Consider the following 19,706-nt stretch of genomic DNA (forward strand, 5'->3'; position numbering starts at 1 on the left):
AACTACAATACCCACCTGCTGAAGTGAAGAAACAGATTGACAGAGCCAGAAGAGTACCCAGAAGTCACCTACTACAGGACAGGCCCAACAAAGAAAATAACAGAACGCCACTAGCATCACCTTCAGCCCCCAACTAAAACCTCTCCAACGCATCATCAAGGATCTACAACCTATCCTGAAGGACGACCCATCACTCTCACAGATCTTGGGAGACAGGCCAGTCCTTGCTTACAGACAGCCCCCCAACCTAAAGCAAATACTCACCAGCAACCACACACCACACAACAGAACCACTAACCCAGGAACCTATCCTTGCAACAAAGCCCATTGCCAACTCCATCCACATATCTATTCAGGGGATACCATCATAGGGCCTAATCACATCAGCCACACTATCAGAGGCTCGTTCACCTGCACATCTACCAATGTGATAGATGCCATCATGTACCAGCAATGCCCCTCTGCCATGTACATTGGTCAAACTGGACAGTCTCTACGTAAAAGAATAAATGGACACAAATCAGATGTCAAGAATTATAACATTCAAAAACCAGTTGGAGAATACTTCAATCTCTCTGGTCACTCTATTACAGACTTAAGAGTGGCTATTCTTCAACAAAAAAAGTCAAAAACAGACTCCAACGAGAGACTGTTGAATTGGAATTAATTTGCAAACTGGATACAATTAATTTAGGCTTGAATAGAGACTGGGAGTGGATGGGTCATTACACAAAGTAAAACTATTTCCCCATGTTATCCCCCCCCAATCCCCACTGTTCCTCAGACGTTCTTGTCAACTGCTGGAAATGGCCCACCTTGATTATCACTACAAAAGGTTTTCTTCCTCCCCCTCCCCGCTCTCCTGCTGGTAATAGCTCATCTTAAGTGATCACTCTCCTTACAGTGTGTATGGTAACACCCATTGTTTCATGTTCTCTGTGTATATAAATCTCTCCACTGTATTTTCCATTGAATGCGTCCGATGAAGTGAGCTGTAGTTCACGAAAGCTTATGCTCAAATAAATTTGTTAGTCTCTAAGGTGCCACAAGTACTCCTTTTCTTTTAATTTTTTTAGTTCCTACCTTTGCTATTTATTTTTTCTCTCTGTTCCTTTTCTATTTGTTTTATTTCTCCCCTTTCCATTTTCCTCTTTTCTAATTTATTTTCTTTTTCTCTTAATTTTGTTCTTCACTTTTTTGCTTTATTTTTCCTTCTTTCTTTTTTTTCTCTTTCTTCAGTTCTCTCCTTTCATTTTCACCCTCTCATATCCTTTACTTTTTTCTCTATTCCTGTTTTTAACTTTTACTTTCAGTTACTATTTTTTCTTTCTTTCCTTATTTTTAAGGCTAGTCCAAACATTTGTATCAAAGCTGGCTTCTGACAAAAGATTGGGTTTTCAAGTAATAAAAAATTGTGCTAAGTGTCTGCTTTCTGTGGACAATTTTTGACTTTTCATTGAGGAAATAAAATTTCCTCTCTCCCTCATACTCTCAAAACAATTAAACATTTCCACAGGGAAACAATTCCATCCAAGTTTGCTCTTTTTTAATTTTTTTGTCTAAAATTTTCTCTCTTCCACTTTCTTTCCTCTTCTCTACTCTTCCGTTTTTCTACTTTTCTTTTCTCCTGTTAATCTAACACATTGTTCCCTATTCCCACCATCTTCCCTCTGCCCCAACATAGATAGCTCCTATGTAACCAAGCAGAACCAAACCACCGTGACTGAATTCATCTTCATGGGCTTCCTCTACCCCCATCATCTGGAAATGCCTCATTGCTGTTGGCTTCCTGGCCTCTTACCTGCTGATCTTATCTGGCAATATCATGATCATCACCATCATCCTCTTAGAGCGTCACCTTTACAGCCCCATAAACTTCTTCCTCTGAAAACTCTGAATGTTCTCTGTGTGTGTATATAAATCTCTCCTCTGTTTTTTCCACCAAATGCATCCGATGAAGTGAGCTGTAGCTCACAAAAGCTTATGCTCTAATAAATTTGAACTTTTAATCTATCTATCTATCTATCTATCTATCTATCTATCTATCTAGTTGTGACATTCTATACCTTGGGTGAACACCCAGCGCCCCCACGTTCATCCTTATAATATGATTGTGTGGGTATCTAATGCAAAGTTTGTCATGTCGGGTGTCTTCAGAAGGCTCATGATGTACTGAGCATTGTTGTTATCATAATGTTATAATAATGTCATAGTAATGTTATAGGTTGTAATTTCATGTATATAGTTATGAGGCTGAGAATGTGTCCTCATGGCTTAAACCAAGCCCAGGTAAAAACTCTCCAGAATCAGAGGGGCAGTTCACACCTCATCAGTGCATGTATGGGACAAACCCAGCCCAGCTTCACAGGGACAAAGGACACTGGTCTAGGCAACAGCAAAGGATCTGTTGGACTCTCGAGTGAGACACCTCCCTTCCTTTGGTCAGTTTTGGACTGTGATGGAGGTAATGCTCACCTGACTCTGAAGGGGGGGGGAGGGCAAATCCAAGAGGGAAGAAAGAACATGATAAAAGGGAGAGACGTTTGCCATGCTCTTCCTCTCTCTTCCATCTCCATCTACAGACATCACCACCAAGCTACTGAAGCGCTGATCAAAGGGGAGACTCTAACTGAAGAGCAACCAACCAGTGTGTGGTGAGAAGTAGCCAAGTTTTTTAGGGCATTGAAAGTGTAAAGATCAGCTTAGAATGTGTTTTGCTTTTTATTTCATTTGACCAAATCTGACTTGTTATGCTTTGACTTATAATCTTGTAAAATCTATCTTTCATAATTAATAAATGTGTTTGTTTATTCTACCTGAAGCAGTGCATTTGGTTTGAAGCATGTCAGAGACTCCCCTTGGGATAACAAGCCTAGTACATATCAATTTTTTTGTTAAATTGATGAATTCATATAAGCTTGCAGCGCCCAGCGGGCAGAACTGGACAATGCAAGACAGAGGTTCCTAGGGTTGTGTCTGGGGCTGGAGATATTAGCTAGTGTCATTCAGTTGCAAGTAGCTGGGAGTGGCTTACATGCCAGGGGCTGTGCGTGAACAGCCCAGGAGTGTGTGTGTGGGGTGGGGGGTTCTCACAGCAGAGCAGGGTAAGGCTGGCTCCCAGAGTCAAGGATTGGAGTGACCTAGCAGATCACCGGTCCAGATAACACCAGAGGGAAACATCACACTATTATATTACTTTTTCTTTCTTCCTGTCTCTCTACATGGTTACCAGTGGCCTGATACAAAGCCCACTGAATCCTATGCAAGGATTGCCACTGAGTTGGATAAAGGCAGTGGAGAGCAGTGTGTCCTCGTGGAAGGGATGCGAGGCCTGCTCTGTGAGCTTGGTTATGTCAGGTCACCTCTTTATGCCTTAGTTTTCCCATTGGTAAAATAGGGATGATGTCTCCTACCTCTTTTGGAATGTACTTTGTGAGATTAGATGAAAGACACTCTATAAATTCCAGGTATTAATATACAAGTTTCATCACCAATGTATCTGAGTGACTCATATTCTGTAAAAACAATGAGGAGTCCGGTGGCACCTTAAAGACTAACAGATTTATTTGGGCATAAGCTTTCATGGGTAAAAAAACCCACTTCTTCAGATGCATGGAGTGGAAATTACAGATACAGGCATAAATATACTGGCACATGAAGAGAAGGGTTCTCCTTACAAGTGGAGAACCAGTGCTGACAAGGCCAATTCAGTCAGGGTGAATGTGGTCCACACCCAATAACTGATGAGAAAATGTCAATACCAAGAGAGGGAAAATTGCTTTTGTAGTGAGCCAGCCACTCCCAGTCCCTATTCAAGCTCAAATTAATGGTGTTAAGTTTGCAAATGAATTGTAGCTCTGCAGTTTCTATTTGAAGTCTGTTTTTGAAGTTTTTTTGTTGAAGGATGGCTACTTTTAAATCTCTTATTGAATGTCCAGGGAGATTGAAGTGTTCTCCTTCTGGCTTTTGTATGTTACCATTCCTGATGTTGGATTTGTGTCCATTTATTTTTTACATAGAGACTGTCCAGTTTGGCCAATGTACATGGCAGAGGGGCATTGCTGGCACATGATGGCATATATCACATTAGTAGATGTGCAGATGAATGAGCCCCTGATGGTGTGGCTGATGTGGTTGGGTCCTTTGATGGTGTCGCTAGAGTAGATATGGGGACAGAGAAGGCAACGGGGTTTGTTACAGGGATTGGTTCCTGGGTTAGTGTTTCTGTGGTGTGGTGTGTAGTTGCTGGTGAGTATTTGTTTCAGGTTGGGGGGCTATCTGTAAGTGAGGATTGGCCTGCCTCTCAAGATCTGTGAGAGTGAGGGACCGTTTTCTGGGATAGGTTGTAGATCGCTGATGATGTGCTCAACAGGTTTTAGCTGGGGGCTGTATGTGATGGCCAGTGGTGTTCTATTATTTTCCTTGTTGGGCCTCTTCTGTAGTAAGTGACTTCTAGGTACCATCTTGCTCTGTCAGTCTGTTTCCTCACTTCCCCAGGTGGGTACTGTAGTTTTAAGAATGCTTGATAAAGATCTTGCAGCTGTTTGTCTCTGTCTGAGGGACTGGAGCAAATGTGGTTGTATCTTAGGGCTTGGCTGTAGACAATGGATCGTGTGATGTGTCCTGGATGGAAGCTAGAGACATGTAGGTAAGTATAGTGGTCAGTAGATTTCCAATATAGGGTGGTGTTTATGTGACCTTCACTTATTTGCACTATAGTGTCCAGGAAGTAGATCTCTTGTGCGGACTGGTCCAGGCTGAGGTTGATGGTGGGGTGGAAATTGTTGAAATCATGGTGGAATTCTTTAAAGGCCTCCTTCCTGTGGGTCCATATGATGAAGATGTCAACAATATAGCACAAGTAGAGGAGGGATGCTAGGGGATGAGAGCTGAGGAAGCGTTGTTCTAAGTCAGCCTTAAAAATGTTGGCATACTGTGGGGCCATGTGGGTACCCACAGCAGTGCTGCTGACTTGAAGGTATAAGTTGTCCCCAAATCTGAAATGGCTGTGGGTGAGGACAAAGTCACAAAGTCACTCAGCCACCAGGTGTGCCGTGGCCTCATCAGGGATACTGTTCCTGACGGTTTGTAGTCCATCCTTGTGTGGAATATTGGTGTAAAGAGCTTCTACATCCATGGTGGCCAGGATGGTGTTTTTAGGAAGATCACCAATGCATTGTAGTTTCCTCAGGAAGTCAGTGGTGTCTCGAAGACAGCTAGGAGTGCTGGTAGCATAGGGTCTGAGGAGAGAGTACAAATATCCAGATAATCCTGCTGTAAGAGTATAAATCCCTGAGATAATGGGGCATCCAGGATTTCCAGATTTATGGATCTTGGGTAGCAGATAGAATACCTCTGGTTGGGGCTCTAGGGGTTTGTCTGTGTAGATTTGTTCCTGTGCCTGTAGCAGGGAGTTTCTTGAGCAGATGGTGTAGTTTCTTTTGGTAACCCTCAGTGGGATTGGAGTATAGTGGCCTTTAGAATGTGGTATTGGAGAGTTGCCTGGCAGCTTCGTGTTCATAATCTGACCTGTTCATGATGACTACAGCACCTCCTTTGTCAGCCCCTTTGATTATAATGTAAGAGTTGTTTTTGAGGCTGTGGATGGCGTTGAGTTCTATTCAGCTGAGCTTATGGGGCAAGTGATGCTGTTTCTTCACAATTTCAGGCTGTGCATATCTGTGGAAGCACTCTGTGTAGAAGTCCAGTCTGTCATTTCAACTATCAGGAGAATTCCATGAAGAATTTTTCTTCTTGTAGTGTTGGTAGGAGGGTTCCTGTGGGTCAGTGCGCTGTTCAGTGGTGTGTTGAAAATATTCCTTGAGTCGGAGATGGTGAAAGTAGGCTTCCAGATCACTGCAGAACTGTATCTTGTGTGGGAATGGTGGGGCAGAAAGAGAGTCCCTGAGATAGGACAGACTCTTCTATCGGGCTAAGTGTGTAGTTGGATAGATTAACAATATTGTTGGGTGAGTTAAGGGTACCACTCTTGTAGCCCCCTGTGGCACATAGGAGTTTAGATAGTTTACTGGTTTCAGAGTAGCAGCCGTGTTAGTCTGTATTCGCAAAAAGAAAAGGAGTACTTGTGGCACCTTAGAGACTAACAATTTTATTAGAGCACAAGCTTTCGTGAGCTACAGCTCACTTCATCGGATGCTAGTTTACTGTCCTTTTTCCTCTGTAGAGAAGTAAGTTGTGCATTGTAAATGGCTTGTCTCGTTTTTGTAAAGTCCAGCCATGTGGAAGTTTGTGTGGAAGGTTGGACTCCTTGTTGTTGGACTCCTTGTTGTTTTTGTGGATACAGACTAACACTGCTACCTCTCTGACACTTGGCATCTTATTCTGTAATGACTTTATCCCCCCAAAAATCTCTCAGGTACATTAATGTTTTCAAGTGGAACAATTGCATATCATATAACAAGATTACTCTTAAAATGTTATAACCATTTCTTGGCAGGAACACGATTGAATGTTGAAGCATGGAGAGAAGAAATCAAACTGTGTTGGAGGAGTTCATCATCCTGGGATTTTCCAGCCTCCGGGAGATGCGACTCTCACTCTTCAGTGGGTTTTTGTTTACTTACCTCCTTACCCTATTTGGGAACACCTGCATCATCATCCATGTTTTGGTGGACCAGAGACTCCACACTCCCATGTATTTCTTTCTTGGGAACCTGTCCTTTCGGGACCTCTGTTCTACCACCACCACCATCCCCTAGATGCTGGTTCATCTCCTCTCTGAGAGGAGCAACATCTCCTACAAGGGCTGTGTGCTGCAACTTTACTTCTTCTTCTCCTTCATGGGCACCGAGTGCCTCCTGCTGGCAGCCATGGCCTTTGACAGCTATGTTGCCATCTGTAACCTGCTGTGTTACACGCTGATTGTCAACAAAAGCATTTGCCTCCAGCTGGCAGCTGCCTCCTGGATAAGTGGCTTCCTTAACTGTGCAATACACACAGTCTTCACCTTCTGGTTACCCTTCTGTGGAGACAACCGTATTGATTACTTCTACTGTGTTATCCTGCCACTGCTGGAGCTGTCATGTGAGGACACCTCTCTCAACAAACTCCTGTTGCTCTGCATTGGCATCTTCATAGCCTGGACCCCCTTTGCCTGCATTCTTCTATCATACACTTATATCATCTCAACCATACTCAACTATACTGAAGATGCCTTCTTCCAAGGGGAAGAGGAAGGCATACTCCACCTGTTCGTGATGTTGACAATGTCTGTTTTAACTCTTACAAAGCTTAAAGTTTTTGCAATCAATGTCTAGTGTCAATAAATAGTTATTTTCTGACCTGCCCTGTAGTCGAACCCTCCTGTAATTTCCTGTAACTGGGAAAATTTAAATAGATAAAAATCAGAAGAGAAATCTGGCAGCTTGCACTTGTCTGTACCCAACGGTCCCGCACGGCTCCCGCACTCGGGGACTTCTGAGGTGCATAAATCGGCCCTAGCTCAGTTCCGAAGAAGAATTTGGGGGCAGCGGCACATAATTTCCAGTGTGTTCATTTGGCCATGACACTGGGGGGGGGGGAGGGGATATCTCAAAGTTTGAGCAAAAGAGCAACATTTGTTTAATCTCCACTGCTGGGATGTTGGGGAAGTAGGTGCCCAACTCAGGCTCTATGCCGTCAGGGTCTTGGCTTTCTCATGGTTTCAGGGCTGGCGAAAGCTCCCGCTCATGCCCCGGTCTCACTGAGTGCACCCCTGCAAGTCTCAGGCTTTGTGCCTCCCGCTGCAGGGAGCGGAACCCTGCGGTTCTCCCACGCTGAAACCGGGCTGCGGAACATTGTGTGTTGGCTGCGCTCGCCCCCCGGCTCTGACTGCTTGTCTCCCCTCCAGGAGCTGCGGCCCCCAGCGACGCATGCAGCGACCACATTTCTCAAGACAAAGTACCCGGTCATCCGCACGGTGGGAGCAAAGCGGAGAACGCAGCCGCGGTGCCCAAGCAGAGCTGGGGGCGCTCCAGGGCTCGGGGCTGTAGCCTCGGGGACCGCCCAGGGGCTGAAACCGGCGCTCCCCTCATAGCTAAAGACCCCGGCACCGGCGCCACCTGCGGGGCTGGCACCGGGAGGGAGCTGCAGGGCTGAAGACCTGAGCCCCAGCGCTCCCCCCTCCCCGGAGCCCGCCCCCTGTGGCTGGAGCCCGCCCCGCCCCCGCCCGCTAAAGCCCCGAGGCAGTCAAGTATTTGCTGGTGTGTGTCTCTGCCTGTGTGTGTCTCTGTGAGTGTGTGTGTCTGTCTGTGTGTGTCTCCGTGCATGTGTGTGTCTGTCTGTGCGTGTCTCTGTGCATGTGTGTCTGTCTGTGTGTGTCTCTCTGTGCATGTGTGTCTCTCTGTGCATGTCTCTCTGTGCATGTGTGTCTCTGCCTGTGTGTGTCTGTCTGTGCGTGTGTGTGTCTGTGTGTGTCTCTGTGCGTGTGTGTGTCTGTCTGTGCGTGTCTCTCTGTGCGTGTGTGTCTCTGCCTGTGTGTGTCTCTGTGCGTGTGTGTGTCTGTCTGTGCGTGTCTCTCTGTGCGTGTGTGTGTCTGTCTGTGCGTGTCTCTGTGCGTGTGTCTGTCTGTGCGTGTGTGTGTCTGTCTGTGTGTGTCTCTGTGCGTGTATGTGTCTGTGTGTGTGTGTCTCTCTGTGCGTGTGTGTGTCTGTCTGTGCATGTCTCTGTGCGTGTATGTGTCTCTGTGCATGTGTGTGTCTGTCTGCGTGTCTCTCTGTGCGTGTGTGTGTCTGTCTGTGCGTGTCTCTCTGTGCGTGTGTCTGTCTGTGTGTGTCTCTGTGCGTGTGTGTGTGTGTCTGTGCGTGTCTCTCTGTGAGTGTGTGTGTGTCTGTGCGTGTCTCTCTGTGCATGTGTGTGTCTCTCTGTGCGTGTGTGTGTCTGTCTGTGCGTGTCTCTGTGTGTGTGTGTGTCTGTGTGTGTCTCTCTGTGTGTGTGTGTGTCTCTCTATGCGTGTCTCTCTGTGCGTGTGTTTGGTTTTTTTTTCCACCAAATTCATCCGATGAAGTGAGCTGTAGCTCACGAAAGCTTATGCTCTAATAAATTTGTTAGTCTCTAAGGTGCCACAAGTCCTCCTTTTCTTTTTGCAATACAGACTAACACGGCTGTTCCTCTGAAACCTGTGCGTGTGTGTGTCTCTCTCTCTGCTGCTGTCTGATTACTTCTTGTTCCACATGGTGTCCGGGGTGGTTGACTGGTAAATCCGGAACTCTTGTGTTTGTAGCTTTGAGGTTTTACTGTAAATCTCTTTTCCCGGTTAGAATTTCAGATAGACTAATAATTCTGCCTCCACCTAGCTTGTTGCAATGTATAGTAATAAAGAGAGTCATATAAAGACTGCCAATTCACCTCAGTTTGTTCATGTGGGTGTATGTTTTTAGCTGCTTATGGATTCGTTTTAGGGATACACATGAATGCTCAGCGAGGTACAGAGGTTTTAAATGTGGTGTTTGTTATGTGTAAGTGAGGACATAGGTAGACAAGCACTCAAAAGAGTGACTCTACATCAGAATAGACACAGATAATTATTATACAAATCTGTACAGTATACACAGTTATTTAGTGCAATATTGTTAAACTCAGACCCTTAAGTAGTTTGTAGAAGAGTATGTAACACAGTCATTATTTTACATATCTAATAAACGGTATATTTGGTACATACTTGATGCAGGACTGAACAGAATTCTCTGGCCTGTGCTAGGCAGGACGTTAGACTAGATGGCCATAATGGTCTCCCATGGCTTTAAAATCAAGGAATCTATGAAGTACATGCTGATGGTAAAATCAGATCTGTTAGCATAGACTTATGCACCTGCAGAGAACATGATGGAAATTAAGATCTACCTCACAGAACCGTGGTGTAGCATAAGTAATTTAGGCTTGTAAAGTTCTATCAGAGTGTTAGATAGAAAGTCATTCACAAGTCCTTAGACTTAGGTCAGAGGGAAGTCTGGGGAAATGCATTCAAGAAACAGCCAAAAAATGTTGCACAGAGTGATAGAGCAGGAACAGAGGAAGCCTAATGGATTGTACCATAGACCTGGTAGGAATGTTTACGCTGTTGAAATATTGATGAAAATTTCGAGGTTTACACCCCCACACAAAGTGGAGATGTTCTGAAACACTTCTCATTTTCAACCACATATGTATATTTTTTCCTCTAACATTTCAAATTGTGAAGATATAATTTGGAGACAGCACTTTGACTAAATATTCTTATTTCTTTTTTAACCAACTTTCAATCTGGTCAAAAGATTTTGAATTTCAAAAGTTTGGTAAAAAAAATTCATTAAAATTTAGATTAGAAAAGTAGATAGTTTTAAAACACAATTTTCCCTACCCGTTTTCCTACAGAACAGGTCCCCCCCACCCATAGCAAAATGTCAATGAATAAATGAGAGCTGCGGGGGGAGATCCATAAAATGCTAGTGGATTTCTCCCATTCTGACTAACTCTACTTTTCTTTCTCAAATTTCTCCAGCTGTATGAAAAGATGCTTTTCTCTACCATTTTCCTAAAGGCTTCCTTCACCTCTTTGTTCCTCAGAGTGTATATTATGGGGTTCAACACTGGTGTCACAACTGTGTACATGAGGGAAATCATTTGGTCACTCTCTGGGCTGTAGCTGGACTTGGGCCTCAGATAGGCAATAAGGGCCATTCCATCGAACAAAGTTGCCACCATGAGGTGGGAGGAGCTGGTGCCAATGGCAGCTTCAGGATGGTGATGATAATGCAGACGTAGGACAGGATTATCAGCAGGAAAGGGCTCATGATGAACAGCCCTGACATGACCAAGAAAACAGTCTCGATCTTGGAGGTGTCTGTGCATGCCATCTTCACCACTGGTGGGATGTTGCAGAAGAAGTGGCGGATGTGGTTGGAGCCACAGAAGGGCAGGCTGAAGATCCACATGGTCTGAATCACTTCCACCCAGATGCCGATGACACACAAGGTGGCTGCTAGCTAAAGCCCAGCCCACTCACAATTGTTTAGTGCCTACATCGGGGCTGGAGGGAGGCACCTATCTCTGTTTGTGATCCACAGAAAAGAACCCTTCTCCTGTTGTCAAGCGGATTAGGCCTTGGTGCCTAAATACTTAAAAAAATTTGGCCTGTAGGCAACTAAATCTGGGGGTTCGGAACCTTTCTGGATCTGGGCCTATGGAAATATGGGGCCAGATCTCCATCTGGTGACTATTAGTTTATTTCTATTGAAGTCGAGCTGGGCAACAAAATATCAGATGAAATTCAATGCTAATAAATGCAAAGTAATGCACATTGGAAAACACAATCCCAACTAGACATATTAAATGATGGGGTCTAAATTAGCTGTTACCGCTCAAGGAAGAGATTTTGGCGTCATTGTGGATAGTTCTCTGAAAACATCCACTCAGTGTGCAGCAACAGTCAAAAAACCAAACAGAATGTTAGGAACCATTAGGAAATGGATAGATAATAAGACAGAAAATATTATAATGCCATTATAAAAAGCCATGGTACGCCAACTCCTTAAATACTGCATTAGTTCTGGTTTCCCCATCTCAAAAAAGATATGTTAGAATTGGAAAAGGTGCAGAGAAGGGCAACAAAAAAGATAAGGGGTATGGGACACCTTCCATGTGAGGAGAGATTAAAAAGACTGGACTGTTCTGCATGGAAAAGAGACGAATAAGGGGGGACATGGTAAAGGGTTATAAAATCATGACTGGCGTGGAGAAAGTGAAAAATGTTATTTACTCCTTCACATACCACACAAATCAGAGTCACCCAATGACATTAATAGGCAGCAGATTTAAAACAGTCAAAAGGAAGTATTTCTTCATACCATGCACTGTCAACCTGTGGAATTCTTTGCCAGGGGATGCAGTGAAAGCCAAAAGTTGAACTGGGTTCAAAAAAATAATTACGTAAGTTCCTGGAGGATAGGTCCAGCAATGGCTCTTAGCCAAGACAATCAGGGATGCAACCCCATGCTCTTGGTGTCCTAAGCCTCTAATTGCCAGAAGTTGGGGCTGGACTACAGGGGATGGATCACTCAGTAACTGCTCTGTTCTTTTCATTCCCTCTGAAGCACCTGGCATTGGCTAGATGAACCATTGGTCTGACCCAGTATGGCCATTCTTATGGTTTTAAGCTCAGAACCTGACACTTGATGACATGAGGAGAGAATGTTAGATGAGATGGAGAGAGAAAGATAAATAGATCAAGAGATGAATGGATATTCTAATAGACTGACAGAGGGATTTGACTAGGTAGATAGAAACACACACACCCAGATACAGATACACAAGCACGCACATGAATGCAAATACACTCATGTGCACACACACACACACACACATTTTCCACCGAATGCATCCGATGAAGTGAGCTGTAAAGGTGCCACAAGTACTCCTTTTCTTTTTATACACACACACACACACACACACACACACACACACACACACACACACACACACACACACACTAATGTTCTGTATACCTCTATGGATAATTCAAATGAAGAAACGAGTGGTCTGACCTCGGGCCATGACAGTCTGCAGCAGAATGCTCAATGGATGTCAGTGTGACAACAACTGGGGGCTTAAATAATTCATTCATAGCCTACATTTTAAAGAAGAGTGGGTTGCTATCCTAGCTTGAAAGGACTAAATGTGTGGAAGGGAAGAGAGATGTATTTATTCCATTCACTTGCTTGTGGGACATAATCCCTGAAGGAACCTTCTTCTAATATTCCTCGGAGAAGAACAATGCCACCTCCAATAAACGTGGCCAAAACAAAACAAAATTCACTCAGCCAACCACAGGACGTCTGATGATGATACTGATTGAGGATGATGATGATGTGCATTTTCTAGATGAGAGTAGCAATGGGATTGTACTAACTGTGATAAAATATATGGCTCTTATTATCCTGGGAACCAAATGTATAGAGAGCACTAATGATTTGTCCAAAGCCACACAAAGAAACAGTGTCAAAGCCAGGAACACCACCCAGACTCATGATGCCCATTTTCCACTCCTCTAAACTGTGCACTCCACTCCCCTCCCAAAGCCAGGGGTAGAACCCAGGAGTCCTGACTCCTAAACTCCATTGCTGTAAACACCAGCCTGTGACAGAGATGGCAACTTCTTGCACTATCCTGCACAAACTTTACTGAATTAAGTTAAAGTATCTTATAAATTCATTGGATTGGCAATATGCAGGTTTACATGTTATTGTGCAATTGAGTGTAACTTGTTTAGGAGACATGACTAATGTAATCTTGGGAAGTGTTATGAGCTTCGAAGGACTTTTTGAAACAATGGGCTGAGACAAAAACAAACTCTTAGTTAAGTAGGTTTCCTTGGGGAATGCAAACGACCCACCACCAGATCCATCCTTTGGAAGCTGCATCTTGAGCTAAACCCATAGTCTGGCTGATTGCCTATTCAGAGTGTCTGCAAAGAGCCAAACTGGATAAGGGAGTGACTCTCAGATCTATGGGGCACTTGTTCTGAGTAAAAAGGGTTATAAACTTGTAACCATGGATTTCAATGGAAGTTAGAAGCCAAAATAACTTTGATGGTCAGGGCCTTGTCTACACTAAAGGGTCCTTGAGACAGCAAGAATGGGACATGGCTGAAGACAAGGCAAATCTGCATTTCAGTATACACTGGGGAGAAGAAAGAATATGGAGCCACATTCACACCAGACTCATGTCGCCTTCTTTACTATTTGAATAATCTTTGCTTTGAGGGTTAATTCTTAGAAGAATCCACTTCAAAGGGTGACTGGGCTATAAAAGTAAGAGGCTAAAACACCTCAGGACATCTCTCCCTGTCTCTCTATCTCTCTCTTTTTCACCTAAGAAGACAAAGGAACCAGCCCTTTGACTTCGAGGGAGATTCTGACCTGTGCATTTGGTCAGCCACACTGCTGGGAACGTGTGGTAAGGATTTTACCTTGAACCAAGTGTAGCTTGTTAAGTTTAAGCTCCTAGAAAGTGTTTTATCTTTATTTATCTTGTAAACATTTCTGACTTAAATACCTGATGCTTGAATTCACTGAAAACTTGATCTTTTTATGTTAATAAATTTATTTTCTCCTTTGATCCAAACAACTCAAGTGCTGTGTTTAAACTGAGCTGTTTGGTAACTCCAGTTATAGTCATAGCCTGCTGAATATTGACCCTTCAAAGAGGCAATGAACCTTTAATACCTGAATTTTCCAGGAGAGGGCTGGACAGTGCAGAACACATGTTTATGTGAAAATTCGGGACCAGGAGTGTGTTGGGTTCACCCTGCAAGTAGTAACCCAGATAGGTGGAGGTCAGAGTGTGACTGGAGTGCGGCTCACAGACTGCAGGTGTCAGAATTGCTGGACCAGGACTGCAGATCCACCAGACACTCAAGGTGCTGTTAGGCTGTTTGTGAGCACCCCAGGTTGGGAGCTACAACGGCACAAGATTGTGAGGCAGCCAGTGTGGCTAGGCAGAGGGTGACACAACCCCTCATGGGTCTGGATTGCACCTTGGAATGTGAAACCTAGGCCTAACTCCATGTGAAATGGCTGGTGGAGCTCCTTCCTCGTTGTCTGAGGGGAAGAAGAGATTTCTCAGGTGACTGCCTTTACCGCTGGACTTTAGTATCTGATTATTCACTATTTGTGTGACTTACACTTCTACAGCGTGGATCTATTCCACCCTTCCCGCCCCAATCCATCTCTAGTGGCTGGACCACATTGAGGTATATGAAACTGATACTGACTTTTAGCTAACAGTGGAATATTTTTGCTCAGGCAGTAGGGACTCATGTTTTCAGATCCAGAGGTCTTTGGTTCAGTCCATGCTGCTGATGAGCCGCAAAGGAGATAATTTACACCAGTGACATGTAGTTCTTAAAATGGTGCCAGAATTATCCCTACTGGCCTCAGCATCAATTAATGTATAAAGGAGACTTTTGAAATCAAAGCATTGGACTGTAAATGTGTTAGGGCAGAGACTGCCTGTTACTATTTGTGTGTTTGTACAGTGGCTAGAACAATGGAGCCCTGATATCAGCTGAAGCTTCTTGGTGCTAAAATGATAATAAAGAGATTTGGTCCATTATTGTTCTGATGTTGACATGTACAAGGTGCTTAATAAAAATGTTCTTAGCAGTGAGGAACATCAGAGTTTGATTTCACCTCGGCTGAGGACAGTAGAAGGCTTTGTGATGGATCTCAGCAGAGGGCATCTTTAGGATAGTGGAGATGATATGGACATAGGAGACCAGAATCATCAGGAACGGCCCCATGATGAACAACATGAACACCCGAATAGTGCCATCTCATTCATGGAGGTGTCTGCACAGGCCAGCTTCACCATGGGTAGGATATTGCAAACGAAGTGGTGAATTTGTTGAGGGCCACAGAAGGGCAAAGTGAAGATCCAAGTGGTTTGTGCTGCTTCCACCAGGAAACCAGTGACCCAATAGGCAGTGGCCAGGCGGACACAGACCCTGCTGCTCATGATCTGAGAGTATTGCAAGAGATGGCATATGGCAACATAGCGGTCATAAGCCATGGTCGCCAGGAGGCAGCATTCTGTGAGGCCCAGGATGGTGAAGACATACATCTGGGCTGGACAACCCATGATGGAGATGCTTTTGTGCTCTATAAGAAGGTGCACCAACATTTGTGGGATCACACTGGTTGCGTAACACATTTCCAAGAAGGACAAGTTCACTAGGAAAAAATACATGGGGGTGTGGAGGGAGGAACTGAGTTTTATTAGTAGAATAATGACTGTCCTCCCCTCTACTGAGGAGGTAGATCAATAGAAACACCAGAAACAGAAGAACCTGCAGCTCCTGGAGGTAGGAGAAAGCCCCAAATGTGAATTCGGTGAGAACTGTTTGGCTTTCATTCCGTTCTTCTTTTTTATACGGCATCTGTACGGAAATTATGGACAGGAGGAAGAAAGAAGAAGTAGCAACAGATTTAGAAGAAGAAGTAGAAGAAGAACCTGTGGAAAATTCATGAAAGTGTACAATAAGCACCAAAAATCAGATGAAAGTTAGACACTGAATCTGTTTCTGCTGCCCACCTTTTCTATTTAGTTGCTATGGCTGTAAAATGTTTAGCATGAACAAATGACAGATTCAGAAGGAAATAACTCATCACTGATTGATTCTCTGCTATTTCAGTAACCCGTGCCATGTGACCATTGCACACAATATGTATTCAACAGCAAGGTCCAGACTAGAATATCCCAGTCCCTGGACCATTCATACCAATTAGTTGCTCTTTCACATTCCTTATGTGTCTAAGAAGCCTATCTAAGATGGATGAGGTTGTTTGTTCTTGTAACTGAGAAAGAGGTAGTTGCTAATTATATTTCCTTACTTATAAAATCGATACATCCTACTACAAGTACAGGGTGTACTCGGGTTATGTGGTTGCTGCTGTAACCCATGCTAGGAGAGTGTATATTGTCTTCGTCTTTCTGTAGTGGATAGTTCACATTAAAGCTTTATGAGTCTGCTGCTGCTCCTACTTTAATACCACAGGCTGTGATTTTTCAAAGGAGCTTAAGAGAGTGAAACCACCAAATCCCACTGAATTTCCCAGCCTGAGCATTAGGGGCCCATGCTTTGAGCTCTGCCCATGTGGTTCAGGTAGTAGATCATAAAATCTATGGCTTCCAAGGGAAGTTGTGTAATCCCTGTCATTGGAGGAAGCAGGCTAGACAAACACCAATCAGGGATGAGCTAGATTTACTTGGTGTTGCTTCACTGTGGGAGGCTGGATTTGGTAGATGATTCAGGAGGCGGGATAGCTCAGTGGTCTGAGATATTGGCCTGCTAAACCTAGGGTTGTGAGTTCAATCCTTGAGGGGGCCATTTAGGGATGTGGGCAAAAATTGGTCTTACTTTGAGCAGGGGGTTGGACTAGATATTCTATTATTACCTTCCCTTGCAAGCCTATATTTCTATGTTTCAATGAAAACCATTGACAGAGGAACTGTCTTTTATCCTGGATCAGTGCAATGCCTAGGACAGAGCCCTCATCTTGGTGGGATATTCGAAGCACTACAGTGATTCGAGCTCAGGGAAATTTCCAAAGTTACTGTGGGAAGCTAGTCTTCCAACTTCCGTGAATGTTCAAGAAGAATTGGGCAAGTAATTAATTTGTGTCTTTCAAAATCTTCCCCTCTTGGGTCATAAGCTGGTGTACCTCAGCGTATTGCACTGAGGTCAATGGAACTACTGCAGTATACACCAACTAAGGATCTTTCCCAATAGCTCAGGCCTGTAATTCCACCTGTATTGGTTTACTTTATGTTACTTCTCTTTCTTAACTGGAGTTCAGAGCAGTTTTCTAGGTACTATATATTTCACTATTGTGTAACATGTGTTGATACAGCCATATTTCCAATGGTAGCTTGACCCCTAAAGATACAGATAAGTCCTTAGTAGGATTTTAAAAAAAAATCCCAAGCAGGTAAGATGAGTAACTCTCATTTGATTTCAATGGGAGTTAGGTGCCTAATCTGTTTAGGTGTTTTTGACAACCTGACTGGGCACCTATCTGGATCTTTAGACCTTTTAAAATCTGGCCCATTACATATAAATATTTCACTTCTATGAAAGAGTTGAGTAAAAATAGAAGTTAGATGTGAATGAGCACACACAGGAGAAACAGGTCAGCAGAGCAAATTCCGGTGAACCTGCTGTGTGTGGAAGCTAGAAATGCTTAACCTACCTTCAAGTAGGAACAATGAAGCCTCCCTCTTCTCTTCCAAAGGGCTACTGTGTTGACAGAATGCTGAGTATATCCATGCTCTTGAGTAACCTTTGGGACTAGCTCCCTACAGAATAACAGATTCTTCATCTGAAGACTGTGTAGAGACAAGAAAATAAACAGTGAACCAGATCCCAAGCTGGTGTAAAACAGCAAAACTCTATTGACGTTAATGAGCCAGATTCTTAACTGGTGTAAATCAGAGTCAATGAAACCAGATCCCCATCAGCTGTAGCTCCATTGGAGTCAATGGGGCCAGAACCCCAACTACAGTAAATTGGTGTCACATCATTAGAGTCAATGGGCCAGCTTCCTAGCTCGTGAAAATCAGTGGTAGCCTCAATGATATCTCTGACATTCACCAGCTATGAAGTACTGTTAGACATTGATTCTGTAACCTTTCCTCCTAGGAGTAATCTTTAATCATGTTACTCACGTGATAACTGTATGGCTGTTCAGTACAATGGCATCTCTCTCTCTCTTTCCGTCACTGGCACAGAGGAACAATGGAGTAGGCAGTAGGTTCCAGAATGAACAGACCAATACAATGAATGGGAGGTAATTCGCAACATGATCAGTTACTTGCAAATGTCTGATAACAAAATGAACTTTATTTAGTGAAGTATGTTTCATACAAAGCTGGGTCAGTGTTGCCTGGCTGAGACCTCTTTACCAGGCCCATGGGATTCCATAGGAGATGGTCCAGCAGAGCAGCTCTTTGAACGATGTATTATATGGCAAAATGCTTTACAGAGTTAAACATTGGTTATTCAATTAACTGATGAATATCAGCATTCATAGATTTTAAGGCCAGAAGAGACTAGTCTGACCCCTTACATATCACAGGGCACAGAATTTCACCAAGTTACTCCTATATTGAGCCCATTAATTTGGGTTTGACTGAACGTATCCATTCTAGACCTGAAGGCTTCAGGAGATGGAGATCCACTACTTTCCTTGGGAGTTTATTCCAGCTGTTAACCACACTGACAGAGAAAAACGTTGGCCTTATTTCTAATCTGAATTTGTTTGGCTTTAACTTCCAGCCATTGGTTCTTGTTACTTCTTTCTCTGCTGGATTAAACAACCTTTTAATACTCAGTAGTCTCTCCCCATGAAGGTACACATGCACTTCAATCAAGTAACTTCTGGATCTTTGTTTTAGAAAGTGAAAGAGATTGAGATCTTTAATTCTCTTACTTTTTCTTTTCCAGCCCTCAAATCATTTCAGTGACTGATCTCTGCACTCCAGTTTTTTTTCTAGATCCTTTTTTAAAGTGGACACTAAAACTGGATGGAGTATTCCAGTTCTGGTCTCACTGCTGTTGTGTATAGAAGTGCTATCAGCTCATTAATCTTGTTCTCTTCTCCCCTTGTTCTACATCCAAATTTCTCCTTGACCATTTTAGTCACGTCACCATACTGAGTGCTCGTGTTGAGTGCCTTGTTCATGAAAACCCCAGATCCTCTGCAGAGTCTGTGCCTTGCAGAATACAGCCTTCTATTCTGTAAGAGTGGTCTCACTCTTTGTTCCTGTTTGTAGAGGAGGCTAAGGCCAGAATCCTAGGGAGGAAACATGTGTTTTTAGGTGGGATCAGCGTAGCAATGGAAACTGAAGGCCCCGTTCTGGAACTCCCTCTGTACACAGAGTTAACTAGGCAATGAGATGTGGGAAAAGAGTATCAGAGGGCAGGAGCTGGATAAAAGGAGAGATTGGAGAGCAGGGGGAGAAGGCAACTGCTGGATGAACAGGCAGAGGGTGTATGAAGCCAGAGGCACAGTTCTGTAAGGTGGGGGCTACAGAGGAAGGAGCGGGGGGAGAGGGGGAAAAGGGAATTGGGGAGTGGGATGGGAGGACACTTACTGGGTTGAGGTGAGGGCTGCTATGGAAGAAGGCTCTTACATGGCCAGTAGCCGGATTGGGTGATGGGACAGAAAGGAAGC

General features: G+C 43.9%; 2 protein-coding genes across 2 annotated transcripts; one reads left to right on the forward strand and one right to left on the reverse strand.

Annotated features, from left to right (window-relative positions):
- Positions 1–6,479: 6,479 nt before the first annotated feature.
- On the forward strand, positions 6,480–7,218 carry LOC119842324 (olfactory receptor 5V1-like). Its single transcript, XM_038370289.1, is given in 2 exon segments — positions 6,480–7,145; positions 7,147–7,218. Coding segments are annotated over 2 exon segments (738 nt in total).
- Positions 7,219–9,800: 2,582 nt separating this feature from the next.
- Positions 9,801–15,910, reverse strand: LOC119842219 (olfactory receptor 10A4-like). The gene is given in 7 exon segments (XM_038370119.2): positions 9,801–9,808; positions 10,455–10,709; positions 10,712–10,961; positions 12,519–12,534; positions 15,165–15,285; positions 15,288–15,765; positions 15,767–15,910. Coding segments are annotated over 7 exon segments (1,272 nt in total).
- Between the last annotated feature and the right edge of the window lie 3,796 nt (positions 15,911–19,706).

This window comes from Dermochelys coriacea, chromosome 13, assembly GCF_009764565.3.
Source record: "Dermochelys coriacea isolate rDerCor1 chromosome 13, rDerCor1.pri.v4, whole genome shotgun sequence".
NCBI lineage: Eukaryota > Metazoa > Chordata > Testudines > Dermochelyidae > Dermochelys > Dermochelys coriacea.